Source organism: Babylonia areolata, chromosome 30, assembly GCF_041734735.1.
Source record: "Babylonia areolata isolate BAREFJ2019XMU chromosome 30, ASM4173473v1, whole genome shotgun sequence".
NCBI lineage: Eukaryota > Metazoa > Mollusca > Gastropoda > Neogastropoda > Buccinidae > Babylonia > Babylonia areolata.
In genome coordinates, this window is record NC_134905.1 from 9,978,021 (window position 1) to 9,995,681 (window position 17,661).

At 47.8% G+C, this 17,661-nt stretch overlaps 1 protein-coding gene across 5 annotated transcripts in view; it reads left to right on the forward strand.

The window, feature by feature from the left end:
- The window catches only part of LOC143275604 (ribonuclease H2 subunit B-like), a 112,295-nt gene that overhangs the window by 22,656 nt on the left and 71,978 nt on the right, over positions 1 to 17,661 (forward strand). For 4 of the 5 annotated variants that reach the window (XM_076579831.1, XM_076579830.1, XM_076579834.1 and 1 more), the window contains 2 exons: positions 10,425 to 10,532; positions 14,404 to 14,477. In XM_076579831.1, the coding sequence (XP_076435946.1) occupies positions 10,425 to 10,532; positions 14,404 to 14,477 (182 nt within the window). The remainder of the gene's footprint in view (positions 1 to 10,424; positions 10,533 to 14,403; positions 14,478 to 17,661) is intronic. The other variant, XM_076579832.1, reaches the window with a different exon arrangement.

Here is a 17,661-nt window from a genome sequence, read left to right on the forward strand (position 1 = left end):
CTGAGGAGCGGAGCGTTTTTAGTACAGACAGAATCCAAAAGACAGACACAGCTCCTTCTCAAGGCGACCACTTTCGTGGATAGGGCAGTGAAGATTTCCCCTCACAAAGGTCTCAACTGCTCAAAGGGAGTCATCAGATGCCCGGAGTTGAAAGGTGTGTCTGAGGCCGAGATCAAGAGCGAACTGTCTTCTCAGGGAGTGACCGATGTGTACAGGGTGACGGTGAGGAAGGGGTCGGACAGAGTCCCGACCAACACTTTCTTCCTCACCTTCTGCTGCCCGGATGTCCCCAAGGACATTCGGGTCGGATACCTGCTAGTTAATGTCAGCCTGTACGTACCGTCCCCTCTGAGATGCTTTAAGTGTCAGAAATTCGGACACGTGAGAGACAGATGTAAGGAGGAAGAGGCGTGTGGCACCTGTTCGAAGGCGGCGCACCAGGGCGATTGCGTCAGTGCAGCCCTGTGTGTGAACTGCGGAGGTGGCCACCCGTCCTCATCGAAGGACTGCCCCGCCTGGAAGAAAGAAAAACAAATCCAGAAAGTCAAGACAGAACAGAAAATTTCCTTCTTTGAGGCAAGGAAACAGGTGGAGGCCGCGTCGCCTAAGGCGTCATATGCCTCTGTCGTCAGATCCAGGACGGTGGACGTCGCGGTCCAGACGACGTCCACAGGAACGCAGACGGACGACTTAACCGCCTCGTCGGAACAGTTGGCCTTGGGTGGAGGCGCTGTGTCCACCCCTTCCCATCCTGCGCGGCAGTCCTCAGGGGCTGCTGGGCGGGAGAGAAAAGCCTCGGGCGGAGGCACGTTGTCCGCCTCCCGCCCCACCCCACCCCCTGGCCCCCCTCGCCCTGCCTCTCGTCTGCCTGGCCCTCGGGCTGGCGGAAGTGGCCGGAAGCCCCCCTTACCTCCAAAACTCAAGGAGGGGAGGGTTGCGGCCACGGCGGGATCGGGAGGGGCCGAGGTGGTGGTTATTCCGACCCGGTCGGAACCCGAAAAATTTATGTCCAAAAACAAATACTCCATCCTGGCGGACCTTGAGCCACCGCAAGTGGAGGAGCAGGGGGTAGCGATGGAATAGGCTGCTGCTTTATTATTTTTTTTTTTTAAAAACCTTTTTAATGGCAGTGATCCACTGGAATATCCGGGGATTCTATGCCAACTTCCAGGAACTCCAGCTGCTTTGTCGTGCTTTGAAACCTTCAGTGCTGGCACTGCAGGAGACTCTGCAAAGAGATGGCAAGGTTTTATCTCTCTCTGGTTTTAACTCCGTTTTTAAACCCGCTCAACCGAAGCAAGAGGGGTTGACGGGAGGTGTCGCTCTTTTTATTCGAAAGTCCCTTTTATACAGTACAGTTCTTTTAAGCACCCCTTTACAGGCGGTGGCAGTCAGAGTCACGCTCGAGAAAACCATCACTGTCTGCTCTCTCTACCTTCCCCCTTCCGTCCGTGTTCTGAGGCAGGACCTCATGAACCTGGTCGACCAGCTCCCACGTCCGTTTTTACTGTTGGGCGACTTCAACGGACACTCCCCGCTCTGGGGAAGTGAGATGACATCAGCCCGAGGTCTTCGCTTAGAAAACCTTCTCTCTGACATGGACTTGTGCTGTCTTAACGACAAGTCTCCCACTTACCTGCATCTGCCCTCTGGAAAGCTCTCGTGTTTAGATCTGTCGGTCTGCGATCCATCGTTGGTCCTGGACTACGAGTGGAAAGTGCACGACGATCTGCACGGGAGTGACCACTTTCCTGTCGTCCTCCGCCCCACAGATGGAGAAGGTGACTCTCTGCCTGACCGCCTGTACTACGACAAAGCAGACTGGAGTTTTTTTACCACCAAGATAAGAGCGGAGCTGCAGGAAGAAACAATATTGAAAAGCAAGGACCCTGCTGACGCTCTGACTCGGATCGTTTTAGATTGCGCCAAAGCAGCAGTCCCATCGTCTACCTCCAAGCCTCAGGTCCCTAGAACGCCCTGGTTCAACGTGGAATGTCGGGAGGCCCGCAAGTCTCGGAAGAGAGCGCAGCGACGCGTCTTTCGGAGACCGGAGTCCGATAGCGTTCGAACCCATCAACAGCTGAGGGGAAAAGCCAGGTATGTTTTTAAAAAGAGCCAGAGGAAGTCTTGGAGAGATTTCTGCTCTTCCTTAACCTCCAACACACCCAAGAAGAAAGTGTGGAGGGTTTTAAAAAGAATTAAGGGCAAAAACGCATGCCCGACCTTCCACCATCTTAAACTTTCAGACGCTCTGGTCACAGAGAAGAAAGCAGTTGCCAATTTGCTTGCCTCCACAATAGAACAGAACTCGAGATCTGCTAACAAATCTGCTCGCTTTCTTAAAACCAAAAACCTGTCAGAAAAAACACCATGTAACTTCTTTTCCGACGACACAGAGAATTACAACCTTCCTTTCACAATGAACGAACTTAAATCTGCCCTTCAGACCTGTACGGATTCCTGTCCAGGAATGGACGAAGTCCATTATAAACTCCTAAAGCACCTTCCCCAAACCTGTCTGGACACCCTGCTTAAAGTTTATAACCACATCTGGGTCACAGGCTTCTTTCCACCCTCCTGGCGGAAAGCCCTCATAATCCCGCTGCCGAAACCGGGAAAAGACCCCTCGAACCCTTCCAACTACCGCCCAATTGCACTGACCAGCTGCGTCTGCAAACTGATGGAGAAGATGGTCAACGGTAGACTGATGTGGAAACTAGAGACCGACGGCCTTCTGGCGAAGGAACAGTGCGGTTTCTGCAAGCATCGCTCTACCGTTGACCATCTGGTTCGTCTGGAAACCACGATAAGAAATGCTTTCGTCAACAAACAACATGTGGTGGCCATATTTTTTGACCTGGAGAAAGCTTACGATACCACATGGAAATTTGGTATTCTTTCCGACTTGCACAAGCTCGGCTTCCGGGGACACCTGCCTCAGTTTATCCACAATTTTTTACAAGACAGACAATTCCAGGTGAGAGTCGGCACCACCCTGTCCGACATTCACGAGCAGGAGCTGGGTGTCCCGCAGGGGAGCATCCTGTCACCGGCTCTGTTCAGCATCAAAATTAATGACATCGTTCAATCTGTTCAGAAAGGATCGGACAGCTCGCTGTTCGTGGATGATTTTGCCTTATATGCAACCGGCAGCACGTACGCCAGCATCCAGCGACGGCTTCAGCTCTGCGTCAACAAAATCCAGTGTTGGGCAGAGGAGAATGGCTTCACATTTTCGTCCTCCAAAACTGAATGCATCCACTTTCATAATTTTCGCCAATTCTATCAGGACCCTGAAATCCGTCTGGGAACATCCACCATCCCGGCGGTCAAGGAAGCCAGATTTCTAGGGGTCGTCTTCGATCAGAAGCTGAATTTTCTCAGCCACATTAAACAGCTGAAAATATCTTGCCTAAAAGCCCTGAACATCATCCGAGTTGTGGCACACACGAACTGGGGTGCTGATAAGAGGACTCTCTTGCACCTCTACAGAGCCCTGGTCTGGTCCAAACTGGATTATGGAAGTGTTGTATACGGCTCGGCCAGACCGTCCTACCTGAAACTGTTGGACCCTGTACACCACCAAGGGCTCCGTCTCAGCTTAGGTGCTTTCCGCACCACCCCTGTGCACAGCCTGTACGCAGAGGCGGGGGAACCGCCTCTTTCCAACCGCAGACTGAAGCTGACCCTGAACTATTATTTGAAATTGTTTTCGGAACCTACAAACCCTTCTTACGACGCTGTATTCAACAACCCTTTCGATAAGAAATTTACAGACAACCCAAACTGCATACCTCCTCTCGGACTCCGCATTCAGCCGCACTTGGAAAATGCCGATCTGGATGTCGGTGGCATCTCGGATTTCTCTAAGTTCCCTGACAGCCCCCCGTGGACCTTTAAAACACCTGAGGTCCGATTCGATCTGGCCTCGTACCGTAAGGACACCACCAGTTCTCTGGCCTACAGAACCTACTTTTCGGAACTGTGCCACAAATTCCCCACCTTTCAAGGCATCTTCACTGACGGTTCCAAGTCAGAGGACGGAGTCGCCGCATCTGCGTTCTGTCCCGCCTTTCCTGACCGGCCCTCAACGGAACACATCCTGTCTGACAGCTCGGTATACACTGCGGAACTGACTGCACTGGTCCTGGGGTTAAAAATGGTTCTCTCTTCCAAACAGAAGAGATTCATGATCTTTTCCGACTCCTTGTCAGCCCTGGAGGCGATCGCCTGCAGGAATGTCACTCATCCCAAACTGCTGGAATTTTATGAAACTTTTACTCTCGCAACGAAGAAAGGATACGAGGTTGTGTTGGCCTGGGTTCCCGGACATGTTGGCATTCGTGGTAACGAAAGGGCGGACCTGCTGGCCAGGAACGCTGTAAAGAAAGAATTGTCCAGATCCTTGGTACCCTATACAGACATGAAGCGGAAGGTCAATACTTACGTTAAGGATCTTTGGCAAGAGAAGTGGAACACCCAGATGGACAACAAGCTCTTCCAGATCCGTCCGGACCTGGGGGAGACCCTCCCTTCGGGGGTGAAGAACAGAAAGGAGGAATCTGTGCTGTGCAGACTGCGTACGGGGCACACTTTTTTTACTCATTCTTACTTGTTGAAGGGGGAGGAGGCCCCTCGATGCGTTCCCTGTGACGAGCCTCTCACCGTGAAACACGTGCTCCTTGACTGTTGGGATCTGCATGACGTTAGACGCAGACATTACACGGCGGTTTCTTTGAAGACTTTGTTTCGTGATGTCCCTCCATGGGCGCTGATGGACTTCTTAAAAGAAGTGAACCTTTTTAACCAGATTTGAAGGTTTTAAACTATGGAAGTTTTTTTTTTAACTTTGGAGTGGAAAGTTTGAAGTGGTGACTCGTTTTAATTGGTTGTTTTTTTTTTTTAGCCTTGTAGTAGTAATTGACGCGGCGATAGCCTTGAGATGGCCTTAGTGGTCGGCGAGGCTCTAAGCACCATAATTTCATTTCATTTCAATGGTGATGGCTGGTGGAGATGGCGTGTCTTGGCCTAGGACATTTGTCTTCTTGAGACTGATGGTCAGACCGAAATCTTTGCATGCCTGGGAGAAGCGGTCCATTAGTGACTGCAAGTCCCACTGGGTGTGGGTCACAACTGCGGCATCGTCAGCAAAGAGCATGTCTCTGATGAGGGCTTCGTGGACTTTTGTCCTTGATCTGAGGCAAGCGAGATTGAAGAGCAGGCCATCTGATCTGGTCCGTAGGTAGATCCCTTTTTGCACTGTGCTGAACACATGTCTCAGGAGAAGAGCAAAGAAGATTCCAAATAGGGTGGGGGCGAGGACACAGCCTTGTTTGACACCGCTGCTTACGTCGAAGGGCTTGGAGAGGTTAGCATTAAAACTGCACCGTCCCTTTCATGTTGGAGTGGAAGGACTCAATCAAGCTGTGCAGTTTGGGGGGGCAGCCGATCTTTCAAAGAGCCCTGAAAAGGCCGTCTCTGCTGACTAGGTCAAAGGCCTTGGTGAGGTCAATGAATGCGACATACAGGGGCATCCTCTACTCTCTGCACTTTCTCCTGGATTTGGCGAAGGGAGAAGATCATGTCTACCATGGATCTCTCTGCTCGGAAACCGCACTGTGGTTCCGGGTAAACGTGTTTTGCCAGTTTCTGCAGGTGAATTAGGAGGACCTGAGCGTAGACTTTGCCTACAATGCTGAGAAGTGAGATGCCTCTGTAGTTGTTGCAGTTGCTCCTCTCACCCTTGTTTTTGTAGAGGGTGATAATCTTGGCATCCCTCATGTCCTGCAGTACAGCTCCCTCATTCCAGCACTGACAGAGGACTGTGTGCGGAGGATGCAGAAGAGTAGTCTTGCAGTGTTTAATGAGGTCTGGGGGAATTCCGTCATTGCCAGGTGCCTTGCCTGATGTCAGGCTGTTAATGGCCTTGCTGAGTTTGTCCTCAGTTGGCTCTGCGTCAAGTTCTTCCATGACCGGCATGCACTTGATGGCATCGAGGGCTGAGTTGGACACCATGTTTTCTGTGGAGTAGAGGTCGGAGTAGTGTTCTGCCTATCTGTCCATCTGCCGGCTAGGATCGTTGATTACTTCCCCAGTGGAGGATTTGATGGGGGCAGTCTTGCTCTGTGTTGGTCCCAGTGCCTTCTTGATACCATCATACATCCCTCGGATGTTGCCTCTTTCAGCAGCATTCTGTATCTCTTCGCTGAGCTCTGTCCAGTACTCATTTGCACATTGCCGGGCGTTCAACTGAACGTTACTCCTGGCGGCCCTGAGGATTTGCAGGTTCTTCTCACTGGGTGACCGTTTGTACTCAGTGAGTGCAGTGTGCTTGGCCTCAATACTGGGAGTCATCTCTGATGATTTGGCCTCAAACCAGTCGTGGGACTTTGCGGTTTTCTTCCCAAAGGTGCCATAGCAATGCGGTGCATGGTGTCTCGTAGCATTTCCCATCTTTCTGTGGCAGAGTCTCTGGGCTGCAATGCATCAAATTCTCTCTCAAAGGCCTCTGTGAACTGTTTTACAAGGTCTGGCTGAGACATCTTGCTGACGTCAGTGCGAGAGTTCCCTTGTTTCTTTGAGCAGTGGAACTTCTTTGGTTGCAGTCTGATCTTGCAGCATACCAGAGAGTGGTCCGTGTCACAGTCTGCGCTGTGGTAAGAGCGAGTGTGGAGAAGGTTTTTGATGGCAGCTCGTCTTACTAGGATCAGATCCAGTTGGTGCCAATGTTTTGAGCGCAGGTGCCTCCAGGAGACTTTGTGTTGGGGCTTCATCTTGAAGAAGGAGTTTGCGATACACAGTTCATGGCAGGTACAAAACTCAAGTAGTCGCTGTCCATTCTCATTCATTTTCCCCACTCCAAAGGAACTGAGACAGGAGGGCCACGAATTGTTGTCTGCACCCACTCTGGCATTGAAATCGCCCAGGAGAACAAGTTGTTCTGTCCTGGGGATGTTCCTTATGGTTGATGCGAGATTTTCGTAGAACTCATCCTTGGCGTCTGGAGAGGCAGACAGTGTTGGAGCATATGCGCTGACGAGAGTGACATAGCCTTCGGAGGTGTTGAGGCGGAGAGTCAATAGTCGTTCTGAACTGCCGCTGCCTGGTTCGATCATGTTCAGCAGTCTGTTTCTGACTGCAAAGCCTACTCCGTACTCTCTTGGGGCATCAGAGCTCTTTCCTTGCCAGAAGGTGTAGTCCCTCTCCTTTAGTGTTCCTGAGTCAGCCAGCCGTGTTTCCTGCAGAGTGGCAATGTCCACATTTAGTCTCTTCAGCTCACTGTTTATGACGGCTGTCTTTCTGGCGTCACTGATGTCTTGCAGATCTTGGGAGAGCCCAGGCATCATTGTCCAGACATTCCAACAGGCCAGTTTCATTGTTGATCCGTTTTTTGAAGTTTTCTTTTTGCCTGGTGCAGAAATTAATGACCTGCTTGTCGGATATTCTCCTAATCTTCATACACCCATAGAAGGCAGGCCGTGGCGGGACAGCACCTAACTGGCTGGGGGCTGCCCAGCTTGGGCGGGCGGTAGCTGTCCAGTGGGACGCGAGGGTCCCTCCCACCGTCAGAAGCAAACCCTGGCATTGGCTCTACGCCAATTGAGCGCTGACTTATAACCAGTATCTGTTGCTTCACGTGTTGCTCCGACGCTAGTGCTAGTAGCGAAGCTGGAGTGTCCTCTCCAGGTTTTAGGTGCAAGGTGTTTGTGGATGGATGGATGGATATAAGCCTGGGCAATGTAATATGGAAGACAAGCTATTGCCCATGCAGCCTGTCCCCCCTCTCCACCTCGCTGACAGATCCAAAGGAACAGCAAGGCTGTTACGTTTTGGTGCCAACGCGGCCGCAGGAGCTGCCGGAAAGTGACAAAGTTTGCCATCCAACCGCCTTAGGGGCCCCACACCGGATTTTCTGTCAGGGTTTACTCCCTTAGCTAGGTGGCCGCTGGTAGCTCTCCAGAGCTGGCGCCCTTTGATGGGTCATTTAATTCCACCAGGGTGTCTAACCACCCTCCTCACCATCCTCCTGACAGGACTTGTGGGGGTGCTGGTTTAGTTGCCAGCAATTTGACCCTGTGACAGGTAGTACTGGGATCCAGGTTAGCAGTAGCAGATATAACTATCTGACCTGACCTTGGTGGTGGGTAAAGTCAACGTAAAAGGTCAATCATGGTCTCAGAAACTGAGCTGGCAAGCTTTTTGACAGCTAAGAGTGTTTGGGAGTGAGAGGGTGATGTTTTTTGATGACATTCACTCCTTTCAAGTTGCACGTGGGCCAATTAAAGTGTCTGCTGTGCATCCAGCTTGCCACCTCTTCAAACAAGTCAACTATCTGATTCAGCGAAAAAAAAGCGTGAAAAACAAAAAGCACGTTTCACGGCCATTGCAGTTCCACCCTGCATTTTGTGAAAATCGTGGAACATTGGCGGTTGCCGATCTTACAGTCTGCTTTGAAATGTGACCACACTCATTCCTAAAAGCCACGCCCCCTTCATGAACTCTGGCTGACATTCGACCTATCGTCTTACATCACTCCTCTCCCTCTCTTCCTCTTCTTCCAACGCTCGCCGCTCGTATTCTGTCAGTCACAGCCACTTGTTAAAAAAAAGCTGTCTGATTGGATAGATGGACTGAATTACCATAAAATGGGGCGGTCAGTTTCGTCATTGTCATTGTCAATCACCTTCGTTTTCAAACCAGTCATCAGACGAGAGATCCTTCTCATTCGCAAAATCTGTCCATGATCACAAGCAGAGTTTTCAGAATTGTGTAAATCTACTGACTGAGACAATTTGCTTTACTGGACACAGTTTTCAATGCATTGTTTTGCACATGATGCAACCCCCTTTTCCACGCGCGTATCATGTGGTCAGTTAGCAAATTATATTCCAGTAGAAAGGGGTCTTCTACCTGATGAATGTTCATTTAAATAGTATTTTTATAATCCAGACACATCAAACTAACTGTTCAGAGTCTGTTTATGTGAACTGAAAAAAACTCCAATGAAGGAAAAATCAGAACATATGCAGGACATCAGTGGACGTCTTATAGGCACTATGGCAATACTTTTTGTAGGACGCCAGCTGACGTCTTATAGGCAGTCTACTGGTTAATGTACAGACATGTTTAAGTCCGTTCTTGTGTATACACAGGAAAAAGATGAAATCAGTGCATTTTAAATATAATGTCATCTGTGTCAGTGTGTGTAAGTAAAAATTGGGTTGTGGAAACAAGAACATAGCTCAAAAATGAAATATGGATGCTCAAATGATGAAATGAAAACAGCCAGGCACGTGAATGCGCCCTTATTTATATCCTTGTCTGTTCTCACGTTTTTCTCTAATGGGCTGTAGTCTCATATGACATCAACAAAGTGATCACACAAGCTGCCCATGAACGCCGAAGAAATATGATTCAGACTCTCCAGACGTACACAAATTGGAAGAGATAGCAACTGTTATGAACACTTATATGATCTTTCTCAACACTAGCCAACGCCTTTCGATGGCATGCTCTACGATGGGGAGGATGATTTCTGACAGCAAAATGTTCTGCATGCATTGAAGCTATCCTCAGTATGAGGATACTGGCGAAAAAGGAAAAAGCTAAATTGACCAGCTGCTGTGGTGAAGTGGTTAGTGTAGCTGACTGACAGCTTGGAGGATGCGGGTTTGTGTATATCACAAGTGAGTCTTGAAGGCCTTGCCTTTCTTGTTTTAAAATTGTATCCGTCAGTGACTGAAAACCCACATGAAACCTAAATCCTGCTATATATAACATTCTGCATTGCAGAACAGGTGACTTGATTATATATATATATATATTACATAATGCATTACAAAGCAGGGGATGTGGTCTAGTTATACATAATATATTGCGGGACAGGGGATGTGGTACATGGTATATATATATATATATATATATATATATATATAAAATATATATATATATAACAATGCATTGCAGAGCAGATGACTTCATTAGTATACTATAACAAAATGCATTGCAAACGGGATGTGGTCTATGTATAGCGTAATGCATTGCAGAACAGGGGATGTAGTATGTACATGACATAATGCATTGCAGAGCAGATGACTTCGTTAGTATAACAAAATGCAATGCAAAACGGGTTGTGATCTATATATATCGTAATGCATTGCAGAACAGGGGATGTAGTATGTACATGACATAATGCATTGCAGAGCAGATGACTTCGTTAGTATAACAAAATGCAATGCAAAATGGGTTGTGATCTATATATATCGTAATGCATTGCAGAACAGGGGATGTGGTCTGTACATAACATAATGCATTGCAGAGCAGGTGACTTGGTTTATATGTATAACAAAATGCTTTGCAGAACAGAGGATGTGGTCTATATCTATCTATATATTCTCATAAATATATAACATAATGCATTGCAGAGCAGGGGACTATATACCTGATCAGTGGTGGCACAAAGACTGTCTATGAAGTGGTCAGATTCTCCCCACAGTTTAGTTCCTGGCTCATTGGAGAGACTGTGCATAGAGGTAAGGCTGTGATGTATGAAAATGGGTAACTTCAATTCTTTGCATAAAGAGATAATTTTGCATTCTCTTTGCGTAAAGAGGTAACTCTACATTCTCTTTGCACTGAAAGGTAACTTTGCATTCTCTTTGCACAGAGGTGTTGCTTCATTCTCTTTGCATAATGAATGAAACTTAGCTTTCTCTTTGTACACAGAGGAAACATTGCATTCTTTTGGGTCAAAGACTAGTTTTGCACTCTTTTTGTTCAAAAAGGTAACATTGCATTATCTGCACAAGAGGTAACTCTTCATTCTCTCTGTGCAAGGCCAAGGAAATAACTTGGCAACATCTAGGGACCATGTGTGTCAAGCGGTTCCAGGCTGTCGGCTCATCGGTACGCTGGCGGGTCTGACACCTAGGTTGGATCAGACTTCCCTCCAACCTGGTCTTATGCTACAAAAAGAGACACACGCACATATATGTTGATATTGGACATAGATTTTAAAAGCTTTCAGAAATATCCACACATTATTTCATTGAAGAAAACAAATATCCTGACTTCTTCACATGCGATGGCAGGACAAAGTCCCAGACACAGAGGTCCAACACGTGTTTCTGCCTTTGGTGCTTGGTGTATATGTGTGGCAAGCAAACAAAGGTAATGTCACAATTTTGTTTTTGTTGTTTGTTATGACAGCAGTTTTACTGGACAAAAACTCAGTAAAATGATAATTAATAGTCAATTCTCTAAAAATGTGATCGCTTCCACAGTTACACACTTATGATCCTACACGATGTGTGCAGTGCATCACAATATTGAAAATGTTCTGTATATGTAGTCGATCAAATCATATTTCATACCATTTTAAACACAAGCTGCCATGCAGTTTTATGTTTTGTTTGTTTAAAAGAGAAATACAGTTTGTGAACAAAGACGCACGAATATAGCAGAAAATCCGTGTGACTGTCCAGGATTGAGAAAAAGAACATTTCTTCCACGTTGAACACAAAAGGGCAAACATCAGCAGAAAGAAACAGGGCTTGTAGAGAAATTGAAAGAGGGCCCAGAACAGTACAAAGCGTATTGGCCCAAGGAAATTGCTTGTATCAGGTAATTCAAGGCAAATTTATCTGAAGAAAGGGGTTTACAGAGAGAAGACTAGGTTGAGGGTGCAAAGATGCCATGCTGAACAGATGGAACAAAGAAATAAAAACACCAAAGCCTGTTTTTACAAGAGATATGGAGGACAAATCAAGAAAAAAAAAGAAAGAATGGAGACAGCCAAAGTAAGACAGGCAGAAACTGAAACTAAAGAAGAAAGAGAAGCAAGAATGCATACAGAAAGTAAAAAAAAAAAAAAATTTTTAAATCATGAAAAGAAAACAGCACAACAAGCAGGCCAAGATTGTTTATACTGATGGCAACAAACTTCACTTGAGGCCATGTCATTTTCTTTAAAAAGCAGTGCGTAGAGGAAACCATGTAACACATGACATGCCAGTCACCGTGGTCTGCATTTTGCTGATTTTTTAAGAATATTATTGATTAACCCTTGCATCACCAGAAGTGCAGAGCTAGCTCACTGTACAAACCAGCTGGGGAGCAGTACATTTCTGTCTAAGCCAGCTGTGCTGGAGAGGGAAAACTATGTCACCACCAACCCACTTTAAACTGCTACAACTTGACTTCTACTTATTCAGTCTTCTTCATTCATAGCTCATTTTAAAAGGCAAAGAATGCAAATTATGATAAGCATTTTTATTTGTATGAACATATTGACTGAAGTTTGAAATCAGTTGATGAAAATGAAAAAGTATGTACTTTTGAGTAGTTTTCACATATTCTTCGTTGTTTTAACTCTCTCCATACGAACAGTGAAAGAGACGACGTTAACAGCGTTTCACCCAAATTACCATCATCAAAATATTGCAAGCGGAAGGCTCTTATACTGCAGAGGTGAATGTTGACAAAGAATACCACAATTACAATTCTGACGACGGAAGCTAAAGGTTGGGTCATTCAAACACCCACTGGACATCCGAGGGGTCTGTGTAGAGGAGAAGAGAGGACTGACTGTACTGAGTGAGTTAAACATAAAATTCACTATTTCAAGTGAAAAATGAACACACAGACCGGGAAATACAACTGGAAACATAGATATAACACAGTGAAATAAAGTGTGCACTGACCTGTGTGCAGATATGAGAAGAACACACACACACACACACACACACACATACCCCCCCCCACCCCACCCCTCCTACACACACACACACACACACACACACGAGTATCACCAGCAATTCCATCGGGGAAAACACCACCACCACACACACTGTATGTTGTGAAACTGGAAAGTTTCATGGTTCCTTTCACAAATGTCTTTGTACATTATTAGATAATGTATTTGTGTCAATTTGATATAGCAAAAAAAACAACAAAAAAACAAAAAACCCACAACAAAACGCATACACACACAAAAACCACCACATCATATTTGGAAACACCAACACCACACACACTATATGTTACAAAACTGGAAGGTTTCATGGCTCCTTTCACAAATGTCTTTGTGTTACTTGTCAATCATTTTCGACCGGTCTGGCGAATTCTTCTCCACTGTCACTGTCCGCAATTGGCACTCCAGCAGGCGAATTATTGTCTAAAATCATTTGCAGTGCCGCCGTGGTGTTGTAAACACCCTTTCATTTGTTTCCTGAAGTGCTGGCCATGCTTTGACTGGAGACAGCTGAATAAATTAGGAAATATTCGACAACATGCATCAGCTTGCAATTCATACGTAGAATACATGTTCCGGAAACAGGTGGTGAACATTTCAAACTTGCGTGGTTTCATGAAAAGAAAAATGAGCGAGGTTGGTAACTATAGTGTACAAGTCGCCTGTCAGCGCCTGAGGCGTTGAGCATACAAGTTGCCGATTGGCATCTGAAGCGTTCAACTAGGAAGTCGCCAATCAGCATCAGAACTGTCAAAAGGGTTAAAGTCTGTTTAAATATCCCTGTTCCTTTCAAAAAATTTTTTATAATGGTATATCTAACTCTTCAAAAATGTGTTTTGCTTTTTTTTTTTTTTTTTACATTACTTTTGATATAAAACCAGTCTTGTTGATATTAAGGTGCAATGAAATAGTAAAGACAAAGTATTCCTAATAGGTCGTCTCAAGGAAAAAAAATTAATGGTAGCCTTAATGACCATTTTGACGTAATGCCCAAATTAGCTCTAATTCCAATTCAGTTCATTCATAAATGCTTAAGTTTGTCACCAAATAAAGGTAAAAAAATGGGTCCCTGCTAGCACAGTTTTGATTCAGAAGACCCAACGAGAAAGCCACAAAAAGCAAAATCATTGAAGCGACTGACCTTCAGTTGGCCGAAGGTTGAAATACTGTGCCAGAGGGTATTACTAGTAGGGCAACATTTTGTCACCTTAAGTGTAAATTTAATATATGTAAATATGTATGTGTGTGTGTGTGTGTGTGTGTGTGTGCTTTTTGTTTAGTAATATTATGTTTAGTTATGTTTATGTCCAGGTTAAGTTTTTTTTAATCCTCATGTGGAAAATTGACAAAATAGTAAATGTCAGAAGCATGTACATGTATGTGAGGGCTTATGCCTAATTTTCTTTCCCTTTTTTTCAGCTTCTACAAGATTGATATTTACAGTTTTTCAGCCTGTGGATCATTATCGCCTGGTACTCACTCCCTATTTCTGTGTCTGGTACTTTTCCAGTTAGGTAATCTTGGGATGTTTTTGTCTGTGAACTGTACCTTTTTTGTTTCCTTTTTGTATGTCTGTGTTTATATATTGTTTTTTCTTATTCTTAATGATTGAAAAAAAGCAACATATTTGTAATACAGCTCATCTGTTCCAGATGGTAGCATGCTGATCACTACACCTGTGGATCCAGTCTTCCTGGTGCTGCCTTACTTAATTACTGCTGGAAAGGTGAGTGTTTGTCTATTGGACTCCTGTCAGTGTATGTGTGTAGGATGGGGCTGGGGTGGACTCCTGTCAGTGTGTGTGTGTAGGATGGGTCTGTGGTGGACTTCTGTCAGTGTGTGTGTGTGTAGGATGGGGCTGGGGTGGACTCCTGTCAGTGTGTGTGTGTGTAGGATAGGGCTGGGGTGGACTCCTGTCAGTGTGTGTCCATGTAGGATGGGGCTGGGGTGGACTCATGGCAGTCTGTGTGCATGTAGGATGGGGCTGGGGTGGACTCCTGTCCATGTGTGTAGGATGGGGCTGGGGTGGACTCCTGTCAGTGTGTGTGTGTGTGTAGGATAGGGCTGGGGTGGACTCCTGTCAGTGTGTGTGTGTAGGATGGGGCTGGGGTGGACTCCTGTCAGTGTGTGTGTGTAGGATGGGGCTGGGGTGGACTCCTGTCAGTGTGTGCGTGTAGGATGGGGTTGGGGTGGACTCCTGTCAGTGTGTGTGTATAGGATGGGGCTGGGGTGGACTCCTGTCAGTGTGTGTGTGTATGATGGGGCTGGGGTGGACTCCTGTCAGTGTGTGTGTGTAGGATAGGGCTGGGGACTCCTGTCAGTGTGTGTGTATAGGATAGGGCTGGGGACTCCTGTCAGTGTGTGTGTGTAGGATAGGGCTGGGGACTGTCAGTGTGTGTGTGTGTGTGTGTGTGTGGAAGATAGGGTTGGGGTGGACTCCTGTCAGTGTGTGTGTGTGTGTGTAGGCTGGGGTTGGGGTGGACTCCTGTCAGTGTGTGTGTGTGTGTAGGATAGGGCTGGGGTGGACTCCTGTCAGTGTGTGTGTGTGTAGGATAGGGTTGGGGTGGACTCCTGTCAGTGTGTGTGTGTAGGATGGGGTTGGGATGGACTCCTGTCAGTGTGTGGGTAGGCTGGGGTGGACTCCTGTCAGTGTGTGTGTGTGTGTAGGATAGGGCTGGGTGGACCCCTGTCAGTGTGCATGTGTAGGATAGGGCTGGTGTGGACTCCTGTCAGTGTGAGTGGGATAGGGCTGGGGTGGACTCCTGTCAGTGTGTGTGTGTAGGATGGGTCTGTGGTGGACTCCTGTCAGTGTGTGTGCATGTAGGATGGGGCTGGGGTGGACTCCTGTCCGTGTGTGTAGGATGGGGCTTGAGTGGACTCCTGTCAGTGTGTGTGTGTGTAGGATAGGGCTGGGGTGGACTCCTGTCAGTGTGTGTGTGTAGGATGGGGCTGGGGTGAACTGCTGTCAGTGTGTTTGTGTGTGTAGGATGGGGTTGGGGTGGACTCCTGTCAGTGTGTGTGTAGCATAGGGTTGGGGTGGACTCCTGTCATTGTCTGTGTGTGTAGGATGGGGTTGGGGTGGACTCCTGTCCGTGTGTGTGTGTGTGTGTGTAGGATATGGCTGGGGTGGACTCCTGTCAGTGTGTGTGTGTAGGATGGGGTTGGGGTGGACTCCTGTCAGTGTGTGTGTAGGTTGGGGTGGACTCCTGTCAGTGTGTGTGTTTAAGATGGGGCCTGGGAGTTTCCTGTCAGTGTGTGTGTGTAGGATAGGGCTGGGGTGGACTCATGCCAGTGTGTGTGTAGAATAGGGCTGGGGTGGACTCCTGTCAGTGTATGTGTGTAGGATGAGGCTGGGGTGGACTCCCATCAGTGTGTGTAGGGTGGGGTTGTGGTGGACTCATGTTAGTGTGTGTAGGATAGGGTTGGGGTCGACTCCTGTCACTGTGTGTCGGTAGGATGGGTTTGGGGTGGACTCCTGTCAGTGTGTGTGTGTAGGATGGGGTTGGGGTGGAATCTAGGATGGGGCTGGGATGGACTCCTGTCAGTGTGTGTGGAAGATAGGGTTGGGGTGGACTCCTGTCAGTGTGTGTGTGTGTAGGCTGGTGTTGGGGTGGACTCCTGTCAGTGTGTGTGTGTGTGTAGGATAGGTCTGGGGTGGACTCCTGTCAGTGTGTGTGTGTAGGATAGGGCTGGGGTGGACTCCTGTCAGTGTGTGTGTGTGTAGGATAGGGCTGGGGTGGACTCCTGTCAGTGTGTGTGTGTATAGGATGGGGCTGGGGTGGACTCCTGTCAGTGTGTGTGTGTGTAGGATAGGGCTGGGGTGGACTCCTGTCAGTGTGTGTGTGTGTAGGATAGGGGCCAGGGACTCCTGTCAGTGTGTGTGTGTGTGTGGAAGATAGGGTTGGGGTAGACTCCTGTCAGTGTGTGTGTGTGTAGGCTGGGGTTGGGGTGGACTCCTGTCAGTGTGTGTGTGTAGGATAGGGCTGGGGTGGACTCCTGTCAGTGTGTGTGTGTGTGTAGGATAGCGTTAGGGTGGACTCCTGTCTGTGTGTGTGTGTAGGATGTGGCTGGGGTGGACTCCTGTCAGTGTGTGTGTGGGATGGGGCTGGGGTGGACTCCTGTCAGTGTGAGTGTAGGATGGGGTTGGGGTGGACTCCTGTCAGTGTGTGTAGGATGGAGTTGGGGTGGACTCCTGTCAGTGTGTGTGTGTGTGTAGTATGGGGCTGGGTTGGACTCCTGTCAGTGTGTGTGTGTGTAGGATGGGGCTAGGGTGGACTTCTGTCAGTGTGTGTGTGTAGGATGGGGCTGGGATGGACTCCTGTCAGTGTGTGTGTAGGATGGGGTTGGGGTGGACTCCTGTCAGTGTGTGTGTAGGATGGGGCTGGGGTTGACTCCTGTCAGTGTGTGTGTGTAGGATGGGGCTGGGGTGGACTCCTGTCAGTGTGTGTGTGTGTAGGATGTGGCTGGGGTTGACTCCTTTCAGTGTGTGTGTGTAGGATAGGGCTGGGGTTGACTCTTGTCAGTGTGTGTGTGTGTAGGATAGGGGCCAGGGACTCCTGTCAGTGTGAGTGTGTGTGTGGAAGATAGGGTTGGGGTGGACTCCTGTCAGTGTGTGTGTGTGTAGGCTGGTGTTGGGGTGGACTCCTGTCAGTGTGTGTGTGTGTGTAGGATAGGTCTGGGGTGGACTCCTGTCAGTGTGTGTGTGTAGGATAGGGCTGGGGTGGACTCCTGTCAGTGTGTGTGTGTGTAGGATAGGGCTGGGGTGGACTCCTGTCAGTGTGTGTGTGTGTGTTTAGGATGGTGCTGGGGTGGACTGCTGTCAGTGTGTTTGTGTGTGTGTAGGATGGGGTTGGGCTGGACTCTTGTCAATGTGTGTGTGTAGCATAGCGCTGGGGTGGACTCCTGTCAGT